The following is a 25,851-nucleotide window of genomic DNA, read 5'->3' as shown; positions in this document are numbered from 1 at the left end:
GGAAATGTGAAAAAAAGTTTTTGTTGTAGTAATAAACTGACTTATCTTCGTAAAATACCATTAAAACTTTATCTTAATGAGCAATCCTGTGCTACTGCTGTTTGGTTTATTAAACATTTATCTGTAATCCTGTTGCTGCTGACTTAATTTCACATCCTCAATGTGGTACCAGCACTTCTGTAGCTGGACAGCATAAACACAGAGCGGATTCATTTGTGATGGTGTCAAGAATTACACAAGGATTTGCAACAGCTCCTAAAGGAAACTAAAACCTTTCTATTGATGTATAAGGATGGTCAAAATCTGGTATACCCATGCAGCTGGACAGCTGCGTTCACTGAGAGGAAGCCAGACAACAAAGTGATTTTTATTTTAGTTAAAATGGTAGTTGTTCAGTGTTATCTTTACTCTGTGTGAGTCTCACTCAAAAATGACACAACACACACATACCATCCACCATGTCAATTATCAATTGACAGTAAATCAATTAATTTATTAAAGGTATTGTTATAACGTTAAATAGTTCAAATTCCTTTCGCTATATTTTTGTGATTTTAGAGAGCCATGTTACAAAGTTTAGAACTCAACTCAATTGTGTGGTCTTTCTCCCTTTATTTAATTATTATAACACAATCAAAAACTCACATTAATATAACCAGATATTGAAAATTAATAATAATAAGATGTGTATAATGTAATACTTGGGAAAAATCACAAAAAGATAAACCGTAAAAATGTTCTCTAAATGGATAGTTTTGTTGAAAATCTCAAAAACAAATCAGACTTGGCTAAACCCTGGGAGAGACACTTAAAATACATTCTATAATCCTTGATTTGATTTAAGTAACATTGACATTATTCACAGGTAAGACAAACAAAGGTGCAGCTGATCAGAAGTCAGAAATATGACTGGCCTCCTTAGCCACAAGGCTTAATAGCCAGTCAACCCCTTGATCGTCAATGTCTTAGTGCTCAATGTGTGTTAAATTGGCTGTACAGTATATTTGCATATTTACATGTTCTTGGATGAGATAGTTGCTCGCATTCCAAAGGAATCAGCATGCAAATGGATTCAGAGTGAAATCCTCTTTTGTGAATTTACATATTTAACATTTGAGCTGCGAGCATTAGTCTGAATGAGCTGTTATGGATGTTATGTTGACACCGTTTCAGTGACGGTTACAGTGGGTCTGGCCTGAGGTCAGGCTGGTGGTCTCGGCTTCCACCAGCAGCTGTCACTCCAATGTAGCTCTGCCTGCCTTTCGCGTCCACAGCCCGTCCCTGTAGGATAGAGTTGGCAGTCGGCGATGACCCCCCAGAGCCTCAGAGGGTTACAGATGGGGGGTTGGGGGTGGGTGACGAAGAAGAAGCATCTTCACCTCTTGAGCCACATAAACGACCACATTCCCATCACTTAAACGGTCGACCTCTTTGTACGGGCCAATCACAGATCCTCACGCTGTGGTGTTGCCCCTGGAAACGGCCGGGAAAGGCGGGCGTGCCCGGCAGGGCCGAAGTCCAGCTAATCATTCCCCAGAGGTGTGCTCTTAACGAAATCTGCCCTTCCTCGTCTATGCGTCGTAAAAATACCCCGAGCCTCAACCTCTCGGCTACTGTACTGTTTAATTAGGATTTTAATTAAAGTGGCACCGCCTGGATTCGACGGCAGCCCCAGTTAAGTTGGCTGTTATTCATTCATTTAGTCTGTATGTACGAGGGGAACAAAAGCTAAGCTAATTAAATTACTTTCTACAGCGCTGTTCAAACATGAGGTTTTTTTTCCTGGGCATACCGCGGAATCTCACGTCCCCTACCTTTCCCACCAGAGCCGGGATGTTCATGGAGTTGGTGGCGAAGCCCATCCCGAATGTCATCGTCGACTCGACTCCCAGAAAACGAGCCACTAGTTTCTCCAGGTCTTCATGTATCCTCAGGTTACCTGCGTGGAAAAATAAAAATAAATTAAGATGTGACTAGAATATTTGCTGTCACAAAACCAAAATCCTGGGCAGATGCATAAATTCAGCTCAGCACAGCACAAGCAGGGATAGAAGTAGGACTCTGTAACTAGTTCTTAAGTAATTGAATGTCATGACATTTCTGGAAAGAAGAGATGCAAAAGGCAACCTAGATAATTGGTGGCAATAATAAGCATTGACCTTATAATACAAATGACAAAAGTCATATTAGTGGAGAACCTCCTGATGATCATTTGGAATTAGTACTTGATGTACCAAAAGCAAAACTGCATTCTTCCCCTCGATGACTTGCACTTAAAATTTGTGCTTGTTAATACGCCACTTTATCCACTTTGGTAGATTAATCACTCTCATTGTATCTTTGAAAGAACCCTTTACAAAGACCTTTTTTTTTTTTTTTTGTAAGAAGTTTGCTTACTCCAGCAGCGTATTTTGAAGCAGATGCTTTTTATGATTCAGTGTGACAGGTGGTGCCACAATCCATTTACCAAATTACAATATGACTTTGTACTTATTTTCATCGTTTAAAATTACAACAGAGCACCTCATGAAACATTGGGAAGAATAGTTACGAATTATTTATATTAAAAGCAAGCTCAGAATTAGCCATACATCTGGACTCACAGATCTAAATATTACATACTATTTTCATGTTTTTTAATAAATTGTTAAGATGTTATATATACTATTTTTCATCTATAGGTTATTTCTTTAATGATTTTCCTATAATGAATTTGATCAGTATCCAAGTTTGTAGGCAACATTATTATTTTCTCTTAATCATCACTTAGCTTAAGGCACTGGGGACATTTGTGGCCCTTGGTGTCCATTGTGTTAGTCAGCCAGAGAATTTAAAATACTAATAATTGTACAAATTAGTCATTTGAACCAACATTGACGCAAAGTGTTGATGCTAATTCCTTAATATTTAAATGTTTTTTCCGGTCTGTCCAGGAAAAAGTTATCTATGTATGTTGAACTGGTTGTTATTTATTTCTTAAACACTTGTAAGAAAACACTCTTCACACGTGGCCCCTGTTATTTTTCATGTTAATTGAAAGTGAAGTGAAACCAGAAGTGCACCTATTGCCACCTCTGCGAAACCAGATTCTGTAATAGCTTGTTTCCTTTGCCCGATTGAAAAGCAACTACCTCTTTGGTTTTCTTGTTCTTTGTTCTCCTAATGTCCATGGTCTGTTTTGTTTCCCTTTTAACAAAGAATACAGAAACCAAACTCTCCCTGTAAAGCCAGCTTTGTTCAATAGCTACAATGAATCTGAGCGCGAAAATATAGTAGACTAGAGTACAACAATGGTACACCCAACATTCCTGTGCATGACAAACATCGTAATGAAGTTCAAAGCAACACTTCTACAACTGTCACATGTTAACTAAAACTTGTTTGGAATGTTAGAAGAAAGTGCCTAGAGCAATGCTAAGCAGGAAACACCATAGCATTGCATCTAGCTAGCACTGTTGTGTTCTCAGTTTTTATCTTGATCTTTAAAATATATACTTTATTGAATATTGTTTTGATTGTTTAAGCGCTTTGTGACCCTGGTCTAGAAAAGCGCTATACAAATAAGAATTACTTACTTACTTACTTACTTACTAACCAGCTCTTTGTCAACTAGTATATCCCGAAACCTGAAGCAAATACCAATTCTTATTTACTGTTCCAAGTGTTGAAAAAGTCAGACGGCATTATCTCTTAGGTGATTATGTGATTCTCTGCTTGAAAAATAACTCAAAAACAGATGAACGGATTTTAATGTATCAGCTCAATTTGCTGGTATTTCAAATTACCATTTGGGTCATTAAGTATTTTGAGGTTTGTTTTTGTCTTCACTACTGTGTCTGCAGTATAAACATGTTCTGTTAAGCTCAGTTTCTATCGATTATATGCCAAATTCTTAAGAATTTATTTTCAATAAAGGCAAAAAATGAACATATGCTATACTATTTTTGTATCAAAAGAGACTACTTCAACTAAATGGCAGTCCTGCGGTCCACGATTGAAACAAGGTAAAAAAAAAGTGTTTTTTTTCATCATCAAAACCCAGTTCTTAACATGAAGCAGTTTAAAAAAACATCCTTCCAAGTTAGCGGGTGGTGCATTGATGTCCTCTGCGCTGGATACCATTTAATATCCATTCAATTAGTCAAAGAGCTAAAATGAGTCGGAGTATTCCAAGGAAAAAAAACAGGAACGCACAGTGAGTGACGTGTATTAAATCATAATGCAGTGAAGAAGCTCTGGGAGTTTGATTTAGTTTGTTCCATCAGGCTGTGAGCCAAGTCAAATCGATTTATACATTTCCTCAACCACTCAGGCTCGCAGACCCTGCTGGTATTTCTTTTTTTTTTTTTCTTTTTACATTAATCAGATGACATTTGCCGTTTAGTTTTTTTCTGGAGAACATCTTACTTCATCCTGGTTCGTTCCTTCTTTCTCTTCTGATCTTACGTTCATCCTCGCTTGGTCACGTGTCGACCATTAAACCTGGTTATCTTTCGTCGGAAGAACTAAAGCTGCTTTTCTCCCACCATCGACTATTAAATCACAATTATTGACAAGGAGGAGTTTATCTAACATAAGTGTTCGGGCGACCTACAAAATGTTTAGACCTCTGAGTCATGGAAAAGTTGTTCAGGGAAACAAGGAAATAACTCCATCATAAAGCAGATTTAAAAAAAATCAGAAAGCATTTTAGTCTCTTATCTTAAATCTTACCACAGGTTTTATTGTGTAAATGATTACCTCTAAAAAGGAAATGGTGAGCAACTAAATGATGGACTGTGAATTTTAAAGGTGTGTTTAGTGTGTACTTTGTATCCTCATGCACAGTATAAGAGGTTGGCTTACAATTGATTCCTGTGCGATTAAAAGTAATTTTACGTAAACAAACAAAAATATTTTTTTGTACAGCACGACGATCAATTATAAGGGAAAATGGCTCAATATAATTAAAACTATTTTATTTTTACAATATAATTTCATACCTTTTTCTTTTTGCAATTTAAATATCGTTTAATAAAGTGAGTTCACCTAAAGAGCCGGTGTTATTCTGAAATCTTTACACATTACACAGAGTAGTGGAAAATATATCAGAAGTCTAGAACAAAACTCTTTCTCTATGAAAGAGAATGACACATCCAAGTGATAATTGATCTATTCCTTGTATTCCTCCAAAATTTCCTTCAAAAATCAATTTTGACTTACTTTGCTAACAGACAAACATCTCAGAGTCGGAAGACTTAACTTAAAAACCTATTAATCTTTAACTAAAGACGGTAAAAAAGCCTACTTCCTTTAAGCTATGTTTGTTTATAAACTTGAAACGGAGCTTTAATAATGTATGTATTATGCACAAACAAAACAACGAATGGGGATGTTTCATAAAAGCGAATTAATTCTGTTTTCTTAACGAACGTATTCAAATAGAAGAAACCCTCAGAAATGCAGATTTAAAAAATCCATACAAACGTGTCCCACATTCAAAAGAGAAATAATCAAACAAATGAATGAATTATGGATAGATGGAGGGAGGCTGAGTGGGGGGGGGGGACGATCTCGCACAAACAAAATTAATAATCTCCTCCTTCCCCAACGAATGTCAAACTCGTCTTCCGAGTGACTTGACTCGGGGTCTGATCTCGAGAGTTCCTGCCGGAGGACAACTTCTTTCCACATTTCAAATCCAACATGTTCAGTGAGCTCCAGCTTGTTTACCAGTCAGAAAAAAAAAGAAGGATTGACAGATTTCTACATCAGAAGTTGAGTGAAGCTCAGATACTCACATACAAAATTGATCTAAAAGCACAGATTCTATTTCCAATTCCCTCTCCATCACATCACACCTTCATTCCTTCTGTGTGCCGCTGTGATGTCCAGAGTGTTTTATAATGTTACAATTCTCTAAGATATAATTTCCCTGCTGCTCACAGGAGATGAGTGTGTAATGATCTCAGCTTATGCTCGATGGTGCATAATTTAACAAAGGGTGAATAATTCATAAAACATTGCAGGGAGTGAAAGATAATTAAACTTGTGGGCTCTGCGGCTCATGAGAGAGATAATAAGTGATGGTATGTTTTATGTTTGACACTCGACCTACAGAGGATCCCATTCCTCAAATAAACCATCGAAGAATAAACGCTTTTTTCCGAAGGTTAATTACTGAAATGTGTTTTCTTTCATCAATACTTGTATATCATACCAGCAAGATGTGCTATGATGTTTTCAATCAAAGGAAAGAACATTTTTAAATCAAGCTAAAATTGACGTCCTCACCTTAATCTCCAAATTCATGAATTTGTGCTTTCCAAAATGATTGGAATAAAAGTTCAGCACTTGATATCAAAAAGAAAATTGGGGTTTTATTTCTAATTTAAAAATGTCTCTCGCTTTTTGATTAGGTTTATAAAAAGTTGAGATTAGTGGGACTTATTCATTTTGAAAAACCTGTCATGTTTCAATGTTTTATTCATTTCAAAACCAACAAATAACAGAAGTAATATTTCTAAGATCCATATTTCAAAATGCAAATAAAAAAGTTAAAATATGTCAAACTTGGGTCCGGGGGCCAAGCCTGAAGTCATTTTACTGTACATTACCTATGAGATTGATTGATATAGTGTCCGATAAAAAGATACATTTGGGAACAGACATCAAAAGGAATGCCATAAATGATATTAAAAAAGAAAAGCTCCTGTTGAATGAGTGCCAGTTACAGCAAATGTACATTTATCTTGGCTCAAGACTGTCATCAAGATTTTGGCACGATGTGTGATTGAGTTTGAAAACCTCTGATTTGATCCAAGAATACTTTTCTAACGTACTCATTTTTATTTTTTTGATGAACCATTTCTGGATTCCGAGTAAGACCACAGACTCACCTATTTCCTGCCTGGTGCTGCAAACCCCAAGACCGTACTGGTCGGCTTTGTCCGCCACAGTCTTCAGGAAATCGGCTTTGTTTTCAGCGAAGCCGAGGTAGTTGTACGAGCCCATGTTGATAACATTGTGAAGCGTCCTCCCGGTCAATCTGTGAGCAAACACACGAGTACATCAGCTTTTATGCATATTGATATTCTGGTAGCAACACGCTCTGAACACTGAACTAACAGAGTTAAAACAATATCATGTGATAAAGCAGCGGTAACTTAAGTACATACGTCTGGTAGTTGAATGCTTTGTACTTTTTCAGTCTTACAATAAGGTGCAGAAGGTTTACTACATGGCTTATAACCATTGATCATTAACTTAACTTGAGGTATGCCCTATAAGCAGTAGAACATATGGTACTTTGAAAATGTATATGTACAAATCTAATTAATATTTTTGGTCACAAATACTCTCTTTTACTTTTATGTAAAGCAGCTGAATTGAATATCTGATGTAGCTCGTGTGAAGTCGCTATTAAAAGCTTCTTCCCCCCTCACAGAATCATCCCTGTAGACAAGATGGCCGCCCCATTTCTACTTACTCCTCGTCACACTAAAGCGCTTTAAACATGTAATCCACGATTACCCTTTTTTTTCTTCTCATATCTTTCCCCTCCTCTTATTTCTGCTCATTATGCACTTGTGTGGAATCATGTATGCAGTTGAAGTGCTACTTTATTTAAGTGTGTTCAAATTAAATCACTAGTGGTTTGATTTTCCATGTAGAATAAAGGTTCCTCATAGTATTCGCAACTGCTTTTATGATCTCCAATTCCTTCCTGCTATGATATACTATAGCAATTTTACGCACATTTCTAACAATAAAAAAAGAAATGGTGCTGTTTTACAAGTGGAGTGTCCTTCATAAAGGAGCAAGGACGATTCATAGTCAGGCAAAAGAGAGAAATGACAACAGACTGAAAACACTGAGGGCGACGGGAGGTTTAGTTTGGTGTGAATTGATGGTGTCAGAGGTCGTTTTTGAAGACATCCAACGATGGAGCTTTTCTGATCTGTCCCGGAAAACTTCCTGTCCTTGGTCGTAGATCAGTTTTTCACATCTCGCGGTCATAAAGAGTTTGTGGGGGATTAAAAAAAAAGAAAAAAAGTCACACAAGCGTTAGCATGTCCTATAAAGATAAGGCGAGGTTTGGCAATAGCAACGTACAATGCCTTTAAATCAATTTTGCCAAAATCAAAGAGAAGTGTAAGTAAGTAAGTAAGTAAGTAATATTTATTTATATAGCGCTTTTCGAGACCAGGGTCACAAAGCGCTTAAACAAACAAAACAATACTCAAAAAAGTACATACTTTAAAGAGAATGATGTAAGAATTTATAGGTCAAAAGAAAGACAAACTGGGTCTCTCCTGGGCTCCCTCCCAATAAGTTGTCAGGCAACCTGACAAAATACCTGGATCTCGATCTGGGCCCCAAATGAAATCAAGCAATATTTATTCATAAAATAATGATATATAACGTCAATAATTAATATAGAAACTTCCCTGAACAATTTAAGATCTAAATTGTGTGTCTTGGATTCGGAGTAATGGAAGAAACATGGAATTTTAGGCATTCAATAATCAAAAGTTCTGATTCTGTTTGAATGTTTTTTTCGTCTGCCCAATTGGACTTTGTTTATACATTTTGGCTCATAAATGTTGACTTTGAATCCGTTGCTTTTCAGGCTTGGCTGATCGAGGAACATGACTGTTAGCGGTTAGCCTGTTTCTCAACATGGTGAAAATGTCCAAGCTACAAATAGTTTTTTAAACCTAAATCCTCAGTTATCCAATCAAAAAGGTTATTTGTTGGCGTAACCTTTAGTTTGTAAGGTAAGGTAAGGTAAAACTTTATTGACAGCATTAGCCACAGAGCCTACCCTGTTACGGTGTCACGCCAAGTACGTCATTCATCTGCCATGGTTAGCTAATAAACATCGTGATTGGAAGAGGACCCTAAGACAGTAAGAAAAGCAGAAAGTTCTTCCACAGTAGTATAAGTTAAAAGAACGGTTACTCAACATTAGTTGTGTGGCAGTAGGTTGGGTATACAGGCGCGAAAAATACGTTTATTTTACGTTTAATAGAACTACATTGACGTGTACTTAATATTTCAATACACTTAAGTTCTAGATGCTTCAAGAACATCAGTTTAAAAAAAAAAGGAAAGAAAAGAATACCGCTAATAAACAGGATCAGAAAAGAAAAAAGTATTGCCCAGCCCTCCCTGCTCTATCTCATGACCAAGCTTCTCAACTTAGTTTAGACGCCACGAAAAACAAATCTCATTTTGTTTATCCAGTCTGAGCCCAAGAACGTGTGGCCTGTGACGTGGCCTGAGTTTAAAGGTGTCAAACGAAGGATCCTCATTCTTGTCGTGTCATACTTCTGTAAAACTTGAAAGACTTGACCTTTGTTAACGTCACTTTATCATCCGCCAAGACAATCTCGATGAGATCCTGACGTCAATAAACCATAGCCTGCGAAAGAAGAACTCAGCCGAACAAAAAAAAAGTTGGCTCTTTATCTAAGTTAACCGTCTTCGTACGCGGCATCTTGACAGCACAGCGGCAGCAATAACAAGCCCCTCACTTTTTCCACTATTGATTTAAAGTTTTCCTGTCGTGGCCATTCATGCATATTTCACACTGGCTCCCGACCACGAAGATAAGAGTGAACCCGTGACAGAAATGTAAATATGAAAACAGAAATTGAACTGTAGCCAGACACAGGCTACAGCAATTAGCAGTAATGAGATATGACTCCCTCTTGAGAGTTTTTCACTGACGAGACCTGTGACACAATCGTCTCAACCTGCAGACGTAGTCATTAGCGACTTTGTTTGTTTTTTTTACACAACAGCGAGTGGTGCAGTACCTGAATGTCCAGTTGTAGTCATCTGAAACTCTCTCCATGAGGTCGAAAACTGGTCCCGGCAGACTACAGACGGGGCGGTTCCAGTTGTCCCGGACCCTCATGTACAGGTTTCGAGTGTAAAAGTTTTCAAAGTCTTGGTAGAGTGGAGTGAAACTCTAGAGGAGACATAAAAATATACATCCATAAGTTCAAATGACACATCTTAAACCTTCTTTAATTTAGGTTTTTCTTTAACTTGTATCCATAGTTTAGCTAAAATCCAAATTTCACTGGGTTGGGATTATTTTTAGAGTAATCCATTCCTTTTTAGAATTATAGACAAAAGTTCATTTTAATGTAGCAACTAGAGTTTCGGTTGTTTTCGTCATCATCTTTGTCCAAAAAGACACTTAAAAACATTAAAATACCTCAATACATTGTATTGAAGCCTCGACATGAGTAAAGTTTATAGAAAAGCTTAAATAAGTCTGTATATTTTAAGGTATTTGGGTGTTTTTAAGTGCGTGAATCTGGATGAAGATTAAGACGATGACATCTCCAGTCCTTACATTAAAATGGACATACATTTTTGGCTATAACTCTAAAAAGGAACAGATTAATCTGAAAATAATCCCAACCCTTAGTTGAAAAATGGGGTGAGTAGAAAATGAGTGAATTTTCGGTAAACTAGCCCTCTTGTCTCTGGGTCAAGATGACCCAGAGGCCCATAAACAAATGTGTCTGTGGTATCCCTTGTGTTGCCTCTTGGTCAAGCTGTCCAGGTCACCTTGACCTAGAGGCAACACAAGTGTTAGAGGAGGTGTAACAAATTCATACATAAAGGAGTTGGTCATAGTCTCTTTACAGTTCCATTTCCACCAAACTGTTTCAAATAACATAACAAATTATAAATGAAGCATGATCGTGATCAAACAGAGACACACAAAGTGATGAATTATTTAAAAAAAAAAACAAGAATGACAGTTAAATGAGTTCTTCTTCTGCACCTGACTTTTTGAATCAAGTTGCGTCTTTGGAATGTTGTTTACATACCAAGCAACAGCAGGTGACAGCAACATATCAGGAGCTACTTATCGTCTCATCACTCACAAGCGCACATGAATGAAACACCCACTGGACTCTCTGTAGTCAAATTTCATTTTTATTAAAAGAACAATCAACTTTTTGCCGGATAGGGAACCGTATACTTTATAGTCTGGAAGAGGATTTTGTCTCAGTTTTATTTCCCTTTCACCAAAGTGGAAAGTTTTGTCACATCAATTATTCGTTAAATCTTTTGTCTGCTAAAGTTGTCTCTCTTCCTCAGTTTCACTAGAAAAAGTCAAACTTTCACCCGCTTCTCTTTCTGGCTTGACAACCACTGTTCCATTTACTTCCCCAATGTTCCACCACCTTGACAGGTCCACAACAAAAACCCATTGTCATGGCATAATTATTTATGATTTAAGCAGAGCGGAACAAATGAAAACAGCCGACGTGTCCTAAGAGCCACGGGCGTGGGTTGCAGAACTTAAATCTGCGGCGGCACGATTTGCTCTCGTGCGGCCGCGTTTGAGGGTGTTGCACAATAACGGAATAAGGAACTTGATTCCGGGGAGATTTAATTAGGTTTTTTAAGACGGATATTCTCCGTGGTGTCCTGCCTCACCCCTGGCAACATTCAAGTGCAGAGCAACATGACTGATGAAGGCAGAGGGAGAGCTTAAGAGCAGGAATTGAAATAATTAGGGCAAAACAAAATGCGGTTGACACCCAAGGCCTGCCAGCATGCTGCATTATATTAACCGACTGAATTTCTGGGTGGTGTTATGTCCCGGATTTTTAGAGGGGAAGTGAAAGGCATTGGGTATTCAAGAGATACTTCACTTTTTCAACCGCAAAAAAAAATCCAATTTAGTGGCTGTTAAAATTGAGCTTGTCTCTTGAATGTAGCCACTTTTTACACATCATGCGTTTTTATGCTCGCTTTGACTGCAACAGTTATTTTCTATATATAGTTAAATGATCCTTTCAATGCGGAATTAGAGAGAGGAGAATCAAGGTTAATCGGCGTGGTGAAAGAAAATAAGTTTTATAATGTAGGCGGTGGCGACAGAGACGCTATACACAGCGGAGGTAGAAGGGTCAGAAATGCTCAGGTGTCTAGAAAAGGACATTATACAAGATTATACAACAGTACAAGTGGGGGCAGTTATATTTCCAACATAAACAATGTGTTGTGTCAGCCGAAAGAAAAAGGGTATGACAAAAATGGAGCCACAATTTGGAAAGAAAGGCGATTACGTTCTGAAAGAAGAGATATCGCTAAGGGTTATCAGCTGAAATGTTTATTTCATCACATATTATTTTATCTACATCTATAAAGGGCACTCTAGTCAGCTTAGTTACCCCCTCGCGGGTGCTATACGGGTTCTAAAGAGCTTTTCTTGGGCTAAAAATGGCCGCCATGAACTGCCCTGTGACTGGACAATTTTTCTTTTTTTCTCTTATTTGTTGTTATTAAACCAAATTAGAGCTCTGTAGCTCGAATATTAAGCAAGTAACAGCCTTTTAAAAGCCAACGTTTTTGGCCTTCTGTTACCCCTTAGCAGCTTCCAAGTCCACATTTTTCGGTATCTGGAAATGGGCCGAAAAACTAGGCTTGCACCCTAATGGATCCATGCAAACAGGTTAAAGGGACATTAATAGTGGTTTTGCATCTTATTCAAATTCTTGGGCAAGGTTGGGTACTTCAGCTAGTTGTATATGTTATAGATCATTAATTAAATTATAAAATAAATAAGAACAAAACATACAATTAAAATATTTACTTAATTTTTTTTGAGTAGGAAGGTCGTGATTAATGAAAGTAGATTCCAGTACAGCTGTAAGGCCATAAGTCGTCCACTATAGAGCACATTGACTGGGTTTTCAACTCACCAGTTAATCATGAGTCTGCCCCTTGATTCTGAAGCTCCTCCTTATGCACTTCACTTGTTTCCTCTATCCACAAAGGATCAAGTGCACGCTTCATGTGACTTTGAACTTGAGTTAAGTATAGGGCTGTGTCCCAAATGGCAAGTTCTCCGAGTGCAATGGTTTATAGTACACATTAAGATAGTGCACCTACTTGGCCAGTGCGAAATTTTTTCCACAGATAGTACTATCAAACACTGCTGCTACACACTTAAAGGAAACGACTCGACAGCTTCCTATTCTACTGATATTTTGAGATTTTAACGCCGATTGCAACTAGAAGTTGAAACACTATCGCTTGGCAACACTTTTCGACAATTGAAACAAGTTATTAAGTTGTATCATTGTGTAGTTATGGTTGTTTTGTGGTAAAATTAGTTTTTCCTCAAGACATTTAAGCCGGTATCTGCTCTGAAGAAACGTTGTCAGTGACGTAAGTTCCGTTTAGCGTCATCTACGAGACTAAGATGATGGTTTTTAAGGGTGGAAAGTGTCCATCGATCCACACTCAATTTTCTGGCCTTTTGAGTGCACCAATTTAGTGCTCATTACGCACTATATTTTTCGCACACTGCCAATTGGGATGCAATTGTACCCTCAAAAAACCAAGAATAAGCGCAGAAGTGTGAAATTTGTGACACAACCTAGGTCAAGAACCAACACTGAACTCTGTTTGCACTGGAAATCTAACTGTGTGACCTGTTATTGTAAAAAAAAAATGTTTCACTTACTTTCAGCTCCTCTCTTTCCTGAGCAATATTGCACTTCTCCAAGCCCACGGATCGCATGAAATCCCTTAGGTAGCCAAATAAGGTGACAATCCCGAAGCCGAGGTATGTCATGACAGCAACATACATGGGTGCCTGTTCAAACGATTCCTGCTGGGGCTGCCTGGAGGCGATTCCAGTCCCACAGCCTTTTGTCTGGAAATGAAAAGGCGACAAATAAGCCATCTTAAAAGGACAAAAGAACACAAATTCACCAGCTCCTATTAATTTAAATCACAATCGAAACCATGAATTCGACGCCTCCGGTGTACACGGACGTGAACGTCACATTTGGGAAAAGCAGACGTGACATTTGCCAGGCTCTGCTGGAGGAGATCACGCAACCGGTATTTATCCAACATCTTGAGATGCCATAGTTGTAACGTTCATTTAAAACAACAAAACAATACATAATGTTCCTAATCGGCATTACTGTTTGTTCTACGGCTTATTGTAAGAACATAAATATATACAGTATACTGAGCAAGGTCACATGAGCTGATGGATTCTCGTTGAATAATTTGGATGAATATACTTGTATTTCAGTTTAATTAGGAATTCAACTGATCTTAGTCCCATTTTTAAGTTGATTCAAAGCTTGTTATTTTTTACTTTTTATTAAATAAGTCAGAGGTGTATTTTCAGACACAATGTGTTCAAGTTAATCATTTACTTTATCAGTTCTTTATGGCTCTTTTCACCTGTGACTCGCTTTATGCTTCATTCATGATATTCATATCTTGATGATGAAATAAATAATTCCATATTTTGAACAGTTATTAACCAAAGCCACACCCACATGGTAACCGTATATGTTGCATCGTACATTTCTGCAGAAATTAAGTAAATATTGTATTAGCTGTAGCATTCCATCTGTTTTTTCCATCAATAAATATATTAAGTGTACAGTAATATACACTTAATAAGTCATGTGGACAATTCTAATCCCATCACTGCAAATATACGTGGGACAATAGGCGGCTAAGTAAACAGCCACATGCTTCTGGAGTTTGTTTTGGGCGGTGGTGGAAATGGTAATAAACTAGTAATAAACTAGTCTGACAGTGGAATCTAAACGTAACCTTTTAGGGCCGTAACCTGTGGCCGCTTAGTTCACATAATGGTAGAGCAGTAGAATCTCTAGACACATCAGTAATAAAGAGTTTAATAGTTTAATTTATAGCCAGAATAGACCATTGGAGAAAACTGGAGTTGCTGAAGGCTACAGTTGTGTTACAGCTTTGGATCAAACATAAATCTTTCCATTGTGTACTTACTACTTTCTTCTTCTTGTGCTCATGTGGGTTTACTTCAAGTCAAAAGTAACCAATTTTGGGCAATATCATTTTATATTCTGTATTTGAATTGTCTATACGTACCTTCTAATACAGGTTATCATCTAGCTAAGCTAGCAGGTATACCAGAAATCTAACAATTAAATCCTATTGAGCTAAATCGGAACATTCCGGCTTGAGACCCTGGCTCCAACAAGCAAAAAATAATAGCTAATTTGCTTAAAAATACGTTATGAGGTGTAAAAAAATGGTCCATGATCCTGTTAATATCAGGAAAGACAAACAAAATTGGAATCATATGATGTAACAATTCAATAAAAAGTTTGAATCCTTTTTAGGGTTAAATTCAATACTTAATCCTTTTTTTAAATTCAATTTGAAAATTAATTTGAAAACAACTTGAACCAAAATTTTAAATGGCAATATGAAAAACAAACACCATAATTGTATAGGTTAATTTTAATTTTCTACTGTCTTTCTTAGTCTACTGAAAAACTTTCCTTAAATCCAATCATGCTTATTTTAATAAAAGTTCCTCGCACGAAATCCACCGTGCCCTGTAATTATTCCCACGTTGCTTCAAGGCATGATGATAAAAAAATCTGGTTGGACCGCCAATTCTAAGGAAATTTACACATTCCGATGTTGCCAAAAGAAAAAAACAAAACACCAAGTGCATGTGCAAGTTGAACGCTGCTTTATATTTTGAGGTTTTAAAATCTTATTCTTGGTTTCAATGTAATAATTATTTAAATTTTGGATTTAAGACATGTTAATGCCAATTAAAGCCTTGTTTTAAGATGCATTGTTCTAATGCATCTAAATATGTTATAAGGACCAGCAGGAACCCTGTTTTTAAACACATTTTAGGGACACGAAATGGACACAAGGCACCAGTTTCATAAAAATAGCCTCGTGGTGGACTTGTCCAAGGGGTGTCACTCCCATCTTGCCCCCAATAAAACAGTATAGAAGCCAACCCCTTTAAATATAGAAATAGGCAGTAGAATGAGTGACAACTTCAGAAATTGCTGATCACACGAAAGTGTCTTCTTCACTCGGGCCTGCCTGAGGGCAAAGAAAAACTTGGGAGAGGAGGAAGAATTTCAGGGCGGGGACCTTGTTAAGTTTATTGCTGCACAGACCTTATATACCACACAATGATATTACAAAAAAAAAAAAAAAAGTTACAAAAATAAAATAAAAATAAACAGACGAATATTTAGTTTAATAAAGCTACAACTTGCGTCAAGACCCTAAACCGGAAGTGAAACCATTCAAAAAATAATTAAGTAAATAAAACAACAACCAGGATATTTAACTACAACAAAAAAAAATACTAATTAAATCATCAACTACACACATCGTGGACTTTAATTTACTTACTTTACTTTAATCTCATTCATGTCGCGTTTTAATAAATTCGATTATATCAGGACAGACGTACCTCTTTCCGGTCGCGGAAGCCATTTTTCCTAATTTCCTCGCACTTCGTCCCATTTCGTTGGAGAAGTTTCAGGTTCCCGTTGGCACCGGTGACTGTCATTGCCGTCGCGAGCCGCAGCCGCCGCTCGTCGCACCGTCCAGGTGGAGAATAATAATAATATGGCGAGAGTCTCACCCGCGGAAGGAAAGGTGACTTCCTGCTTGTGGCGCGGCTGCAGTTCTGCCTCCTGCCATCGGAACCTTCGATGCAACACAAGGATGTGTTTACCTTCTCTCTCCCTCCCTGGTCTGTGAAGTGAAACTGAAGGTTTGGTTTCGAGTCAAATAAAATAAACTAATAAATTCGACCTAGTCTGACTATAGACACGGGATTTACAATGTAATAGAAATGATGCGTTTAAAAAAATAAATTTAATATAATATTGCTATTTGTTGTAGTGTATTGTCTAATAATGGCCACAAAAGCCTTAAACTAATTTATATCATTTTATTATTGAAATAAATTACACTATAATAATAATAATAATAATAATCTCTATTTATATAGCGCCTTTCTAGACCGGGGTCACAAAGCAGGTATTTTAAGTCAGGTAAACTTGACTGAAATGAAAGTCCATCTGCACATAAACTCATACATCTACTGACTCCTTCAAGAAACATCTTAAGACTAAATCGGAACATTCCGGCTTGAGACCCTGGCTCCAACAAGCAAAAAATAATAGCTAATTTGCTTAAAAATACGTTATGTGGTGTAAGAAAATGGTCCATGATCCTGTTAATATCAGGAAAGACAAACAAAAGGGGAATCATATGATGTAACAATTCAATAAAAAGTTTGAATCCTTTTTAGGGTTAAATTCAATACTTAATCCTTTTTTTAAATTCAATTTTAAATTTAATTTGAAAATTTGTTGTATAGTGTATTGTCTAATAATGGCCACAGAAGCCTTAAACTAATTTATATCATTTTATTATTGAAATAAATTACACTATAAGGTATTTTAAGTCAGGTAAACTTGACTGAAATGAAAGTCCATCTGCACATAAACTCATACATCTACTGACTCCTTCAAGAAACATCTTAAGACGTTTTTATTCGTGCAGGATTTTTCCTTGATTTTCTGGAACTCCTGTGTTGTTCTCGGTGTTATCTTATCCTAAGTATATACTTTATTGAGTATTGTTTTGATTGTTTAAGCGCTTTGTGACCCTGGTCTGGAAAAGCGCTCTATAAATATACATTACTTACTTACTTACATTTTGTTTTAAAAAGCTGATTTTAATACATTGTAGTAACTGATTCGATTTTCTGGAAATGATGTGTTTGTCTTATGTGTCTTGAGAATTCTGACCGGCTCTAGTAGAAGAACTCACATTTCCCCGATTCTTAAAACTCTGCATTTGCTGCCAGTTTCTTTCAGGATCAATTTTAAAATTCTGGTTCTTACTTTCAGATCTATTCATGGTCAGACTCCTCCTTACATCACTGATCTGATCCAGCCTTACACCCCAGCTCTGGCTCTGAGGTCTGTGGATCAGAATCTACCGATGGTTCCTGAACACGGTTCAGGACCAGAGGAGAGAAATCCTTCCAGACTGTTGCTCCTAAACTTTTGGAACGATCTTCCTCTCCCTCTGTGTTTGATGATCTACTGACTCCTTCAAGAAACATCTGAAGACATTTTTTTTGTTCAGGCTTTTTCCTTGATTTTATGGAACTCCTGTGTTCTTCTCAGTCTTATCTTGACCTTTAAAGTATATACTTTATTGAATATTGTTTTGATTGTTTAAGCGCTTTGTGACCCTGGTCTGGAAAAGCACTCTATAAATATACATTACTTACTTACTTACATTTTGTTTTAAAAAGCTGATTTTAATACATTGTAGTAACTGATTCGATTTTCTGGAACTTCTGTGTTTGTCTAATCCTTACCCGCTCTAGTAGAAGAACTCGCATTTCCCCGATTCTTAAAACTTTCTTTCAGGATCAACTTTAAAATTCTGGTTCTTACTTTAACAGCTATTCATGGTCAGACCTTACAGACCTTACATCAGTGATCTGATCCAGACTTACACCCCAGCTCGGGCTCTTAGGTCTGTGGATCAGAATCTACTGATGGTTCCTGAACACGCTTCAGGACCAGAGGAGAGAAATGATCTACTGATTCCTTCAAGAAAAATCTTAAGACATTTTTATTCGTGCAGGCTTTTCGTTTGATTTTCTGAGACTCCTGTGTTTGTCTGGGTATTATCTTGACCTTTTAAGTATATATTTTATTGAGTATTGTTTTGATTGTTTAAGCGCTTTGTGACCCTGGTCTGGAAAGGCGCTTTACAAATAACATTGACTTACTTACTTATCATTGAAGTTACAAAAGTTTAATTAATGTTTTTGTAACTGTCTATCTCAACTTTATTCTCTCAGTCAACTGTGCAGTGCAAGACCCGTGACTGGTAGTTGATCGAACGCACAATTTTGTATTTTTGTACCTCAGAATTTTTGAGTTTAACTCCGGGTGACCGTACATCTTTTATTATCGTGGACATGTCCTTTTTTTTTCTCGAGGGTGTCGAGACAATTGTACTGTGCAGGCAAACCTAAAAAATCCTGATGACAAGAAGATCGTTTCGCTGCCTTCAATCCACCCAAGTACACAAAGTCAGTCATTTACTAGAGCTTGTAAGTCCGACTTGCACGTGAGGTACCATCCCTCTTAACGACACTCTCAAGGACCCGAAATAAAACTACTTTATAAACAGACTTTGTTCCCCAAGTTCGCCCTTTTGAGGTAATAAGTGTCTCTTCTTTTGGAATTCATAATATTCAACTAAACAAGTGTGTTTAACTCAGAGGTGCTGGAGATGTCAGAGCTTAATTTACACCTTTTAAAAATGTTTTATATATTTATTTATCATGTAGATTGACATAACTCAATGAAGCTATGGTTCGACACACTCTGCCTAGATTTAGATGACTTCAATAAGATCTGGGATTATTACCTTTTGATAGTCATGAAACCCTATAATTGAATGGTAATGGCTAAATGATGCATTGAAAGCATTTTTTTTAAGTTTGGAAGATTACTTTAGAAAGTGGTCAGGTTGCTTTTTGTATTGCTAAATATTTACTTTTAAGTAATGGTTCCAGGTTACGTATCAGGAGATGATCACCATAACAAACCCATTAGCTGCCACTCTAACTTTAATAGGCAACTAATCTCCGAAAAAAAAGGCATTGAACTCACAGTGAAAAAACACAATTCTAAGATGCTTTAAGCACGATTTCCTCCCCCCTATCTACTCTTTACTGTCCCTCCTTAATCAATAAAAAACAATACTTTATTTACCCCAAGTATTTTCCTTTATTTAACTTTAACCTGTTTATTAGATTGTTAGAGTGTTCAAGTATTCCAGTATTCAAGTAGTCAAGTGTTCGAGTATTCAAATACTCAAGTTTATGAGTAAAGTAGTCAAGTATACTAGTATTATAATGTTACAAACACAATTACTTAGTAATTGCGCGAGTAAGTGTACAAGTGCGCAAGTTAGTGTACAAGTGCCCGAGTAAGTGCGCAAGCGCGCGAGTAAGTATGTAAGTGCGCGAGAAGTGCGCAAGTGTGCGAGTAAGTGTAAGTGCGCGAGGACGTGTGCAAGTGCGCGAGTAAGTATGCGGGTAAGTGTTCGAGTATTCAAATACTCAAGTTTATGAGTAAAGTTGTAAAGTATACTAGTATTCAAATGTTACAAACACTTACTTACTTACAAAGTGCACAAATAAGTTTACAAGTGCACAAGTAAGTGCACAAGAAGTGTGCAAGAGCGCGAGAAGTGCGCGAGGAAGTGTGCAAGGAAGTGTGCGAGTAAGTTGGTAAGTAAATGTACAAATAGGTTAGTAAGTATGTATGTCGTAAGTAAGTAGGTAAGTTACTGGTCAAGTATTAAAGTGTTCAAGTATTCAAGTAAACTTGTATTCAAGTATTCAAGAAAACTAGTATTCGAGTATTCAAATATTCAAGAAAACTAGTATTCAAGTGTTCAAGTATAGTCAAGTATTCAAGTGTTCAAGTAGTCAAATGGTCAAGTAAACAAGTGGTAAAGTGTTCAAGTATTCAATAAAACTTGTATTCAAGTAGTCAAGTAATTAAGTATACGAGTATTTAAGTATTAAACTATTTAAGTGTTCTAGTGTATCAAGTAATCCAGTATTCAAGTAGTCAAGTATATATACTGTATATGAATATATATATATATTTGTTTTTGTAGAAAAAGTTATTCATATAAAACCCTTGAAGAATCTGAAAATTGTTATCATTATGTTGAATAATAACAAACTTTTCATTAAAAGACTTAATTCATGCGCGAGTATAAGTGTTCAATTAGTCAAGTGGTCAAGTATTCAATTATTGTAGTCAAGTAGAGGAGTAGACAAGTGTTCCAGTGTTCAAGTATTCCAATAAATGAGTATTCAGTTAATATAAAACTCTGCTCTAGTAGAAGAACTCACATTTCTCCGATCCTTAAAACTCTTTACTGGCTGCCAGTTTCTTTCAGGATCAACTTTAAAATTCTGGTTCTTACTTTCAGATCTATTCATGGTCAGACTCCTTCTTACATCACTGATCTGATCCAGCCTTACACCCCAGCTCGGGCTCTGAGGTCTGTGGATCAGAATCTACTGATGGTTCCTGAACACGGTTCAGGACCAGAGGAGAGAAATCCTTCCAGGCTGTTGCTCCTAAGCTTTGGAACGATCTTCCTCTCCCTCTCTGTTTGATGATCTACTGACTCCTTCAAGAAACATCTTAAGACATTCTTATTTGTTCAGGCTTTTCCTTGATTTTCTGGAACTCCTGTTGTGTTCTCAGTATTATCTTGATCTTTAAAGTATATACTTTATTGAATATTGTTTTGATTGTTTAAGCACTTTGTGACCCTGGTCTGGAAAAGTGCTCTATAAATACAAATTACTAACTTACTTTCTTCAATTATTCTAGTTACTCAAGTAGTCAAGTGTTTAAGTATTAAAGTATATATACTGTGTGTATATATATATATATATATATTTTTTTTTTTGTATAAAAAGTTATTCATATAAAACCCTTGAAGAATCAGAAAATTGTTATCATCATGTTGAATAATAGTTATGTATTAAAGTGGTCAAGTATTCAATTATTCTAGTCAAGTAGTCAAGTGTTCAAGTATTAAAGTATTCAAGAAAAAAACTATTCAAGTTTTCAAGGATATTCAAGTAGTCAAGTATTCGAGTATTACAATATTCGAGAAAACTAGTATTGAAGTGTTCAAGTATAGTCAAGTATAATCAAGTATTCAAGTTTTCAAGTATTCAAGTATTCAAGTGATCGAGTGTTCGAGTCTTCAAATACTCAAGTATATATTCTGTATTCTGGAACTCCTGTGTTTTTCTAAGTCTTATCTTCACCTTTAAAGTATATACTTTATTGAGTACCCTCAATTGAAACTTACAAAAGGTCCGGACAGATTGCAAATACATTGATACAGAAATATTGATAATAGTTCATCGGAATACTGTTGTTGTCCAAAATTACCATCTGGATCCTTGGATTCCAACTGCAACACAAGCCTTAGTGACTTATTTACTATTTCTACTGAGAGCACTACTGCCACCTGCTGGCCCCGTTAGATCCTTTCAATTTTGGGTTGAATTAAAAAATGCGTCTAGTTATACAGATGCAGTAAACGTCGGGTGATAATGGGCGAAAAATCAAAGCAGGTAAAATACACAAGTGTTTGTACTTCAAGGAGAGAAGAGAGTTAATCTTGCGTCCCCTGGTGTTCCTCTACCTTCTTGTACTGCACTTTATGCTGTTGCTTTAAAGTGCTCTATAAATAAACAAAGCGAGTGACGGTAAAAGCACATTTTTTATTCGACTGTATATTTTTGTTTAAAAACAAACCCACATGTTTGATCAAGTTAGTTTTTATCTTTATAAAATGTTTTTTTTTTTTTTTAAACATCAAGTACGGAATCAGTATTCAGCTCAAACCCACACAGGAAGAAGAGGCTAATGCTAGGTGAGAAGCATCTCGCCTACACGTGGATATAACGATGCTCTAATTACAGAATAGAAGCAAAAGTATTGCATTGAAAGTGGCGGAGAATGAATTATATCACGATCAGAACCGAACTGACTTCGTAAACATTCATTAAAACATTGCTTTAGATCATGGCTGCCCTTTGTTTGACTTACACCGACTCTAACAATTCACCATATTTCTCGTTAGAGTTAAGTCTTATTTGCTTGTACAGGTCTGAGCAGCAGATACTGACACAACTGCTTTAATTTTATTATATATATATTGTCAAAACTATTGCAAGTGCGGGAGTAAGTGTGCGAGTAAGTGCACGAGTAAGTTGGTAAGTCAATTTACAAGTAGGTTAGTAAGTATGTATGTTGAAAGTATGTAAGTAAGTAGGTAAGTAACTGGTCAAGTATTAAAGTGTTCAAGTATTCAAGTAAACTTGTATTCAAGTATTCAAGAAAACTAATATTCAAGTATTCAAATATTTATTAAAACTAGTATTCAAGTGTTCGAGTATTCAAATACTCAAGTTTATGAGTAAAGTAGTCAAGTATACTAGTATTCTAATGTTACAAACACACTTACTTACCTACTAAGTGTGTGAGTAAGTGTGTAAGTGTGCGAGTAAGTGTGTGAGGAAGTGTGCGAGTAAGTGCGCGAGTAAGTTGGTAAGTAAATGTACAAGTAGGTTAGCAAGTGTGTATGTCGAAAGTATGTAAGTAAGTAGGTAAGTAACTGGTCAAGTATTAAAGTGTTCAAGTATTCAAGTAAACTTGTATTCAAGTAGACAAGAAAACTAGTATTCAAGTATAGTCAAGTAATCAAGTATTCAAGTGATCGAGTGTTCGAGTGTTCAAGTATTCCAGTATTCAAGTAGTCAAGTGTTCGAGTATTCAAATACTCAAGTTTATGAGTAAAGTAGTCAAGTATTCTAGTATTCTAATGTTACAAACACACTTACTTACCTACTAAGTGCACGAGTAAGTGTGTAAGTGCGCGAGTAAGCTGGTAAGTAAATGTACAAGGAGGTTAGTAAGTATGTATGTCGAAAGTATGTAAGTAAGTAGGTAAGTAACTAGTCAAGTATTACAGTGTTCAAGTATTCAAGTACTTGTATTCAAATATTCAAGAAAACTAGTATTGTAGTAAAGTATGTTCAAGTATTGTCAAGTATAGTCAAGTACTCAAGTATTCAAGTGATCGAGTGTTCAAGTGTTCGAGTGTTCAAGTATTCCAGTATTCCAGTAGTCAAGTGTTCGGGTATTCAAATACTCAAGTTTATGAGTAAAGTGGTGAAGTATACTAGTATTCTAATGTTACAAACACACTTACTTACTTACTAAGTGCGCGAGTAAGTGCACAAGTGCGCGCGTAAGTGCGCGAGGAAGGGTGCAAGTGCGTGAGGAAATGCGCGGGTAAGTGCACGAGTAAGTGTGCGGGTAAGTGCGCGAGTAAGTTGGTAAGTAAATGTACAAGTAGGTTATTAAGTATGTATGTCGAAAGTATGTAAGTTAGTAGGTAAGTAACTTATCAAGTATTAAAGTGTTCAAGTATTCAAATAAACTTGTATTCAAGTATTCAAGAAAACTAGTATTTGAGTATATAATGACACAACTGTTTTAATTTTTTTTATATATATTGTCAAAACCACTGCATTTATTCACTGCTGCAGTTCAAGATCATCATTATTAAATCTTTAATTTGGATTAAACCACATCTCATGGGCAGAGGTTGACCTTCTGCTCCACCAAGCAGCTGTTTTATTATTTATTTATAAAATTGCTTGTGTGAGCAGATAATAATCAAGAGAAGAGCAACTTTTGGAATGCAAGTGCAAGTGAACACCTGACATCGAAGTATCAAAAGTAGATTCGACACTTCCTATTTAAAAAAAAAAGGAAATAAAAACCTCAAAGTTTGGTTCGAATCCTCTTTAAGACTCGGGTCAAAGCCCTTCCGTTAATTCAAGTTCCATTGTGCACTGCAACAAGTGTATTTCTGGTGATTTATTTTATATTTCAGCACATTTAAGTGTTGATGAATGGCGGGAGATCATGACATATCTTCCGTCTCAAAAGAAACAACCTGTTTTTCAGCCCATTGTCAATGAATGCTTAGTTGTTTGGAACTGCCTCGGGCACTGCAGTGTAACTTGAGTCACATGACCACACAAAAGAAATGCAGCTTTAAACTAAAACTGGTTTTGCGAGAACTAATGGGATGTCAGTCAGAGTGTAAGCAACTCACAGTCTGCAGGAAGGAATATTCATTTTCAAGACAGATGGTCAATCTCGTGTACGGTTCTCTGGGACCGTAAAGCTCGGCTTTTTTTTTACAGGAACACATTTCCCTGCAAAAGAGAGCCTCTGACTTCTTGACAGCGAAGGACATTTTCACCTCCTTACTTTTGACAGGGAAAAAAAACATTGGTTTTTCGAGGAGAATATTTGCAAACGCTGCGTATGCATCTTAGAACCAATGTTTTTTTTAGTGATCCCTGGAAGTTAAAGGGCAAATAATGTCAAAATACAACTTTTCTGACTCACTCACTTAAGTTTATGAGTAAAGTAGTCAAGTATACTAGTATTCTAATGTTACAAACACGCTTACTTACTTACTTACTAAGTGTGCGAGTAAGTGCGTAAGTGCGCGAGGAAGGGTGCAAGTGCGTGAGGAAGTGTGCGAGTAAGTTGGTAAGTAAATGTACAAGTAGGTTGGTAAGTATGTATGTCGAAAGTATGTAAGTAAGTAGGTAAGTAACTGGTCAAGTATTAAGGTGTTCAAGTATTCAAGTAAACTTGTATTCAAGTATTCAAGAAAACTAATATTCAAGTATTCAAATATTCAAGAAAACTGGTATTCAAGTGTTCAAGTATAGTCAAGTATTCAAGTGATCGAGTGTTCGAGTGTTCAAGTATTCCAGTATTCCAGTATTCCAGTATTCAAGTAGTCAATTGTTCGAGTATTCAAATACGCAAGTTTATGATTAAAGTAGTCAAGTATACTAGTATTTTAATGTTATAAACACACTTACTTACCTACTAAGTGCACGAGGAAGGGTGCAAGTGCGTGAGGAAGTGTGCAAGTAAGTGTGCGAGTAACACAACTGTTTTAATAATTAACAACTTGTTTAAAATGTCAAAGTCTTCCTCTCCAAGATGCAGTTAGTCTCTCATCATGACCATGTTTTGAAGTTTTTACATTATAAAATTCTCCCCTATCTGAAATCTCGGCGAACAAGAGGTTACGAAAGCTGAGTCCATTATGACGTAATAATGTCATCACTCCTCCTCCAGCCACTTGTAATCTCGCCCTGCTTTGTTTATACAACAAGCCCCTTCCCCCCCTTAATCGTTTACTGTTTGCCTTCTTAAGTAAATATTTAAATGAAAAGACAGTTTTGTACAAACAGACACTGATGATACAATAGAGTCCGAGATCCAAGAGACACTTAAATCAACACATTAGTTTCCCCATTAAAGCTATAGAACAACCGATGTTTTCAAAAAGTATTTCTCGCTA

At 36.5% G+C, this 25,851-nt stretch overlaps 1 protein-coding gene across 1 annotated transcript in view; it reads right to left on the bottom strand.

Moving 5' to 3' along the window:
• The window catches only part of sptlc3 (serine palmitoyltransferase, long chain base subunit 3), a 40,448-nt gene extending 23,937 nt beyond the window's left edge, over positions 1-16,511 (bottom strand). The window contains exons 1-5 of the mRNA XM_087802363.1: positions 16,268-16,511; positions 13,490-13,681; positions 9,804-9,958; positions 6,879-7,027; positions 1,815-1,939 (exon numbers count right to left, since the gene is read on the bottom strand). Of these exons, the coding sequence (XP_087658489.1) occupies positions 1,815-1,939; positions 6,879-7,027; positions 9,804-9,958; positions 13,490-13,681; positions 16,268-16,366 (720 nt within the window). The 5' untranslated portion in view covers positions 16,367-16,511. The remainder of the gene's footprint in view (positions 1-1,814; positions 1,940-6,878; positions 7,028-9,803; positions 9,959-13,489; positions 13,682-16,267) is intronic.
• Positions 16,512-25,851: the final 9,340 nt, after the last annotated feature.

The sequence above is a fragment of the Callionymus lyra genome, chromosome 11 (genome assembly GCF_982586985.1).
Source record: "Callionymus lyra chromosome 11, fCalLyr1.hap1.1, whole genome shotgun sequence".
Classification (NCBI taxonomy): Eukaryota; Metazoa; Chordata; class Actinopteri; order Syngnathiformes; family Callionymidae; genus Callionymus; species Callionymus lyra.
This window is presented reverse-complemented; position numbering and strand designations above follow the sequence as displayed.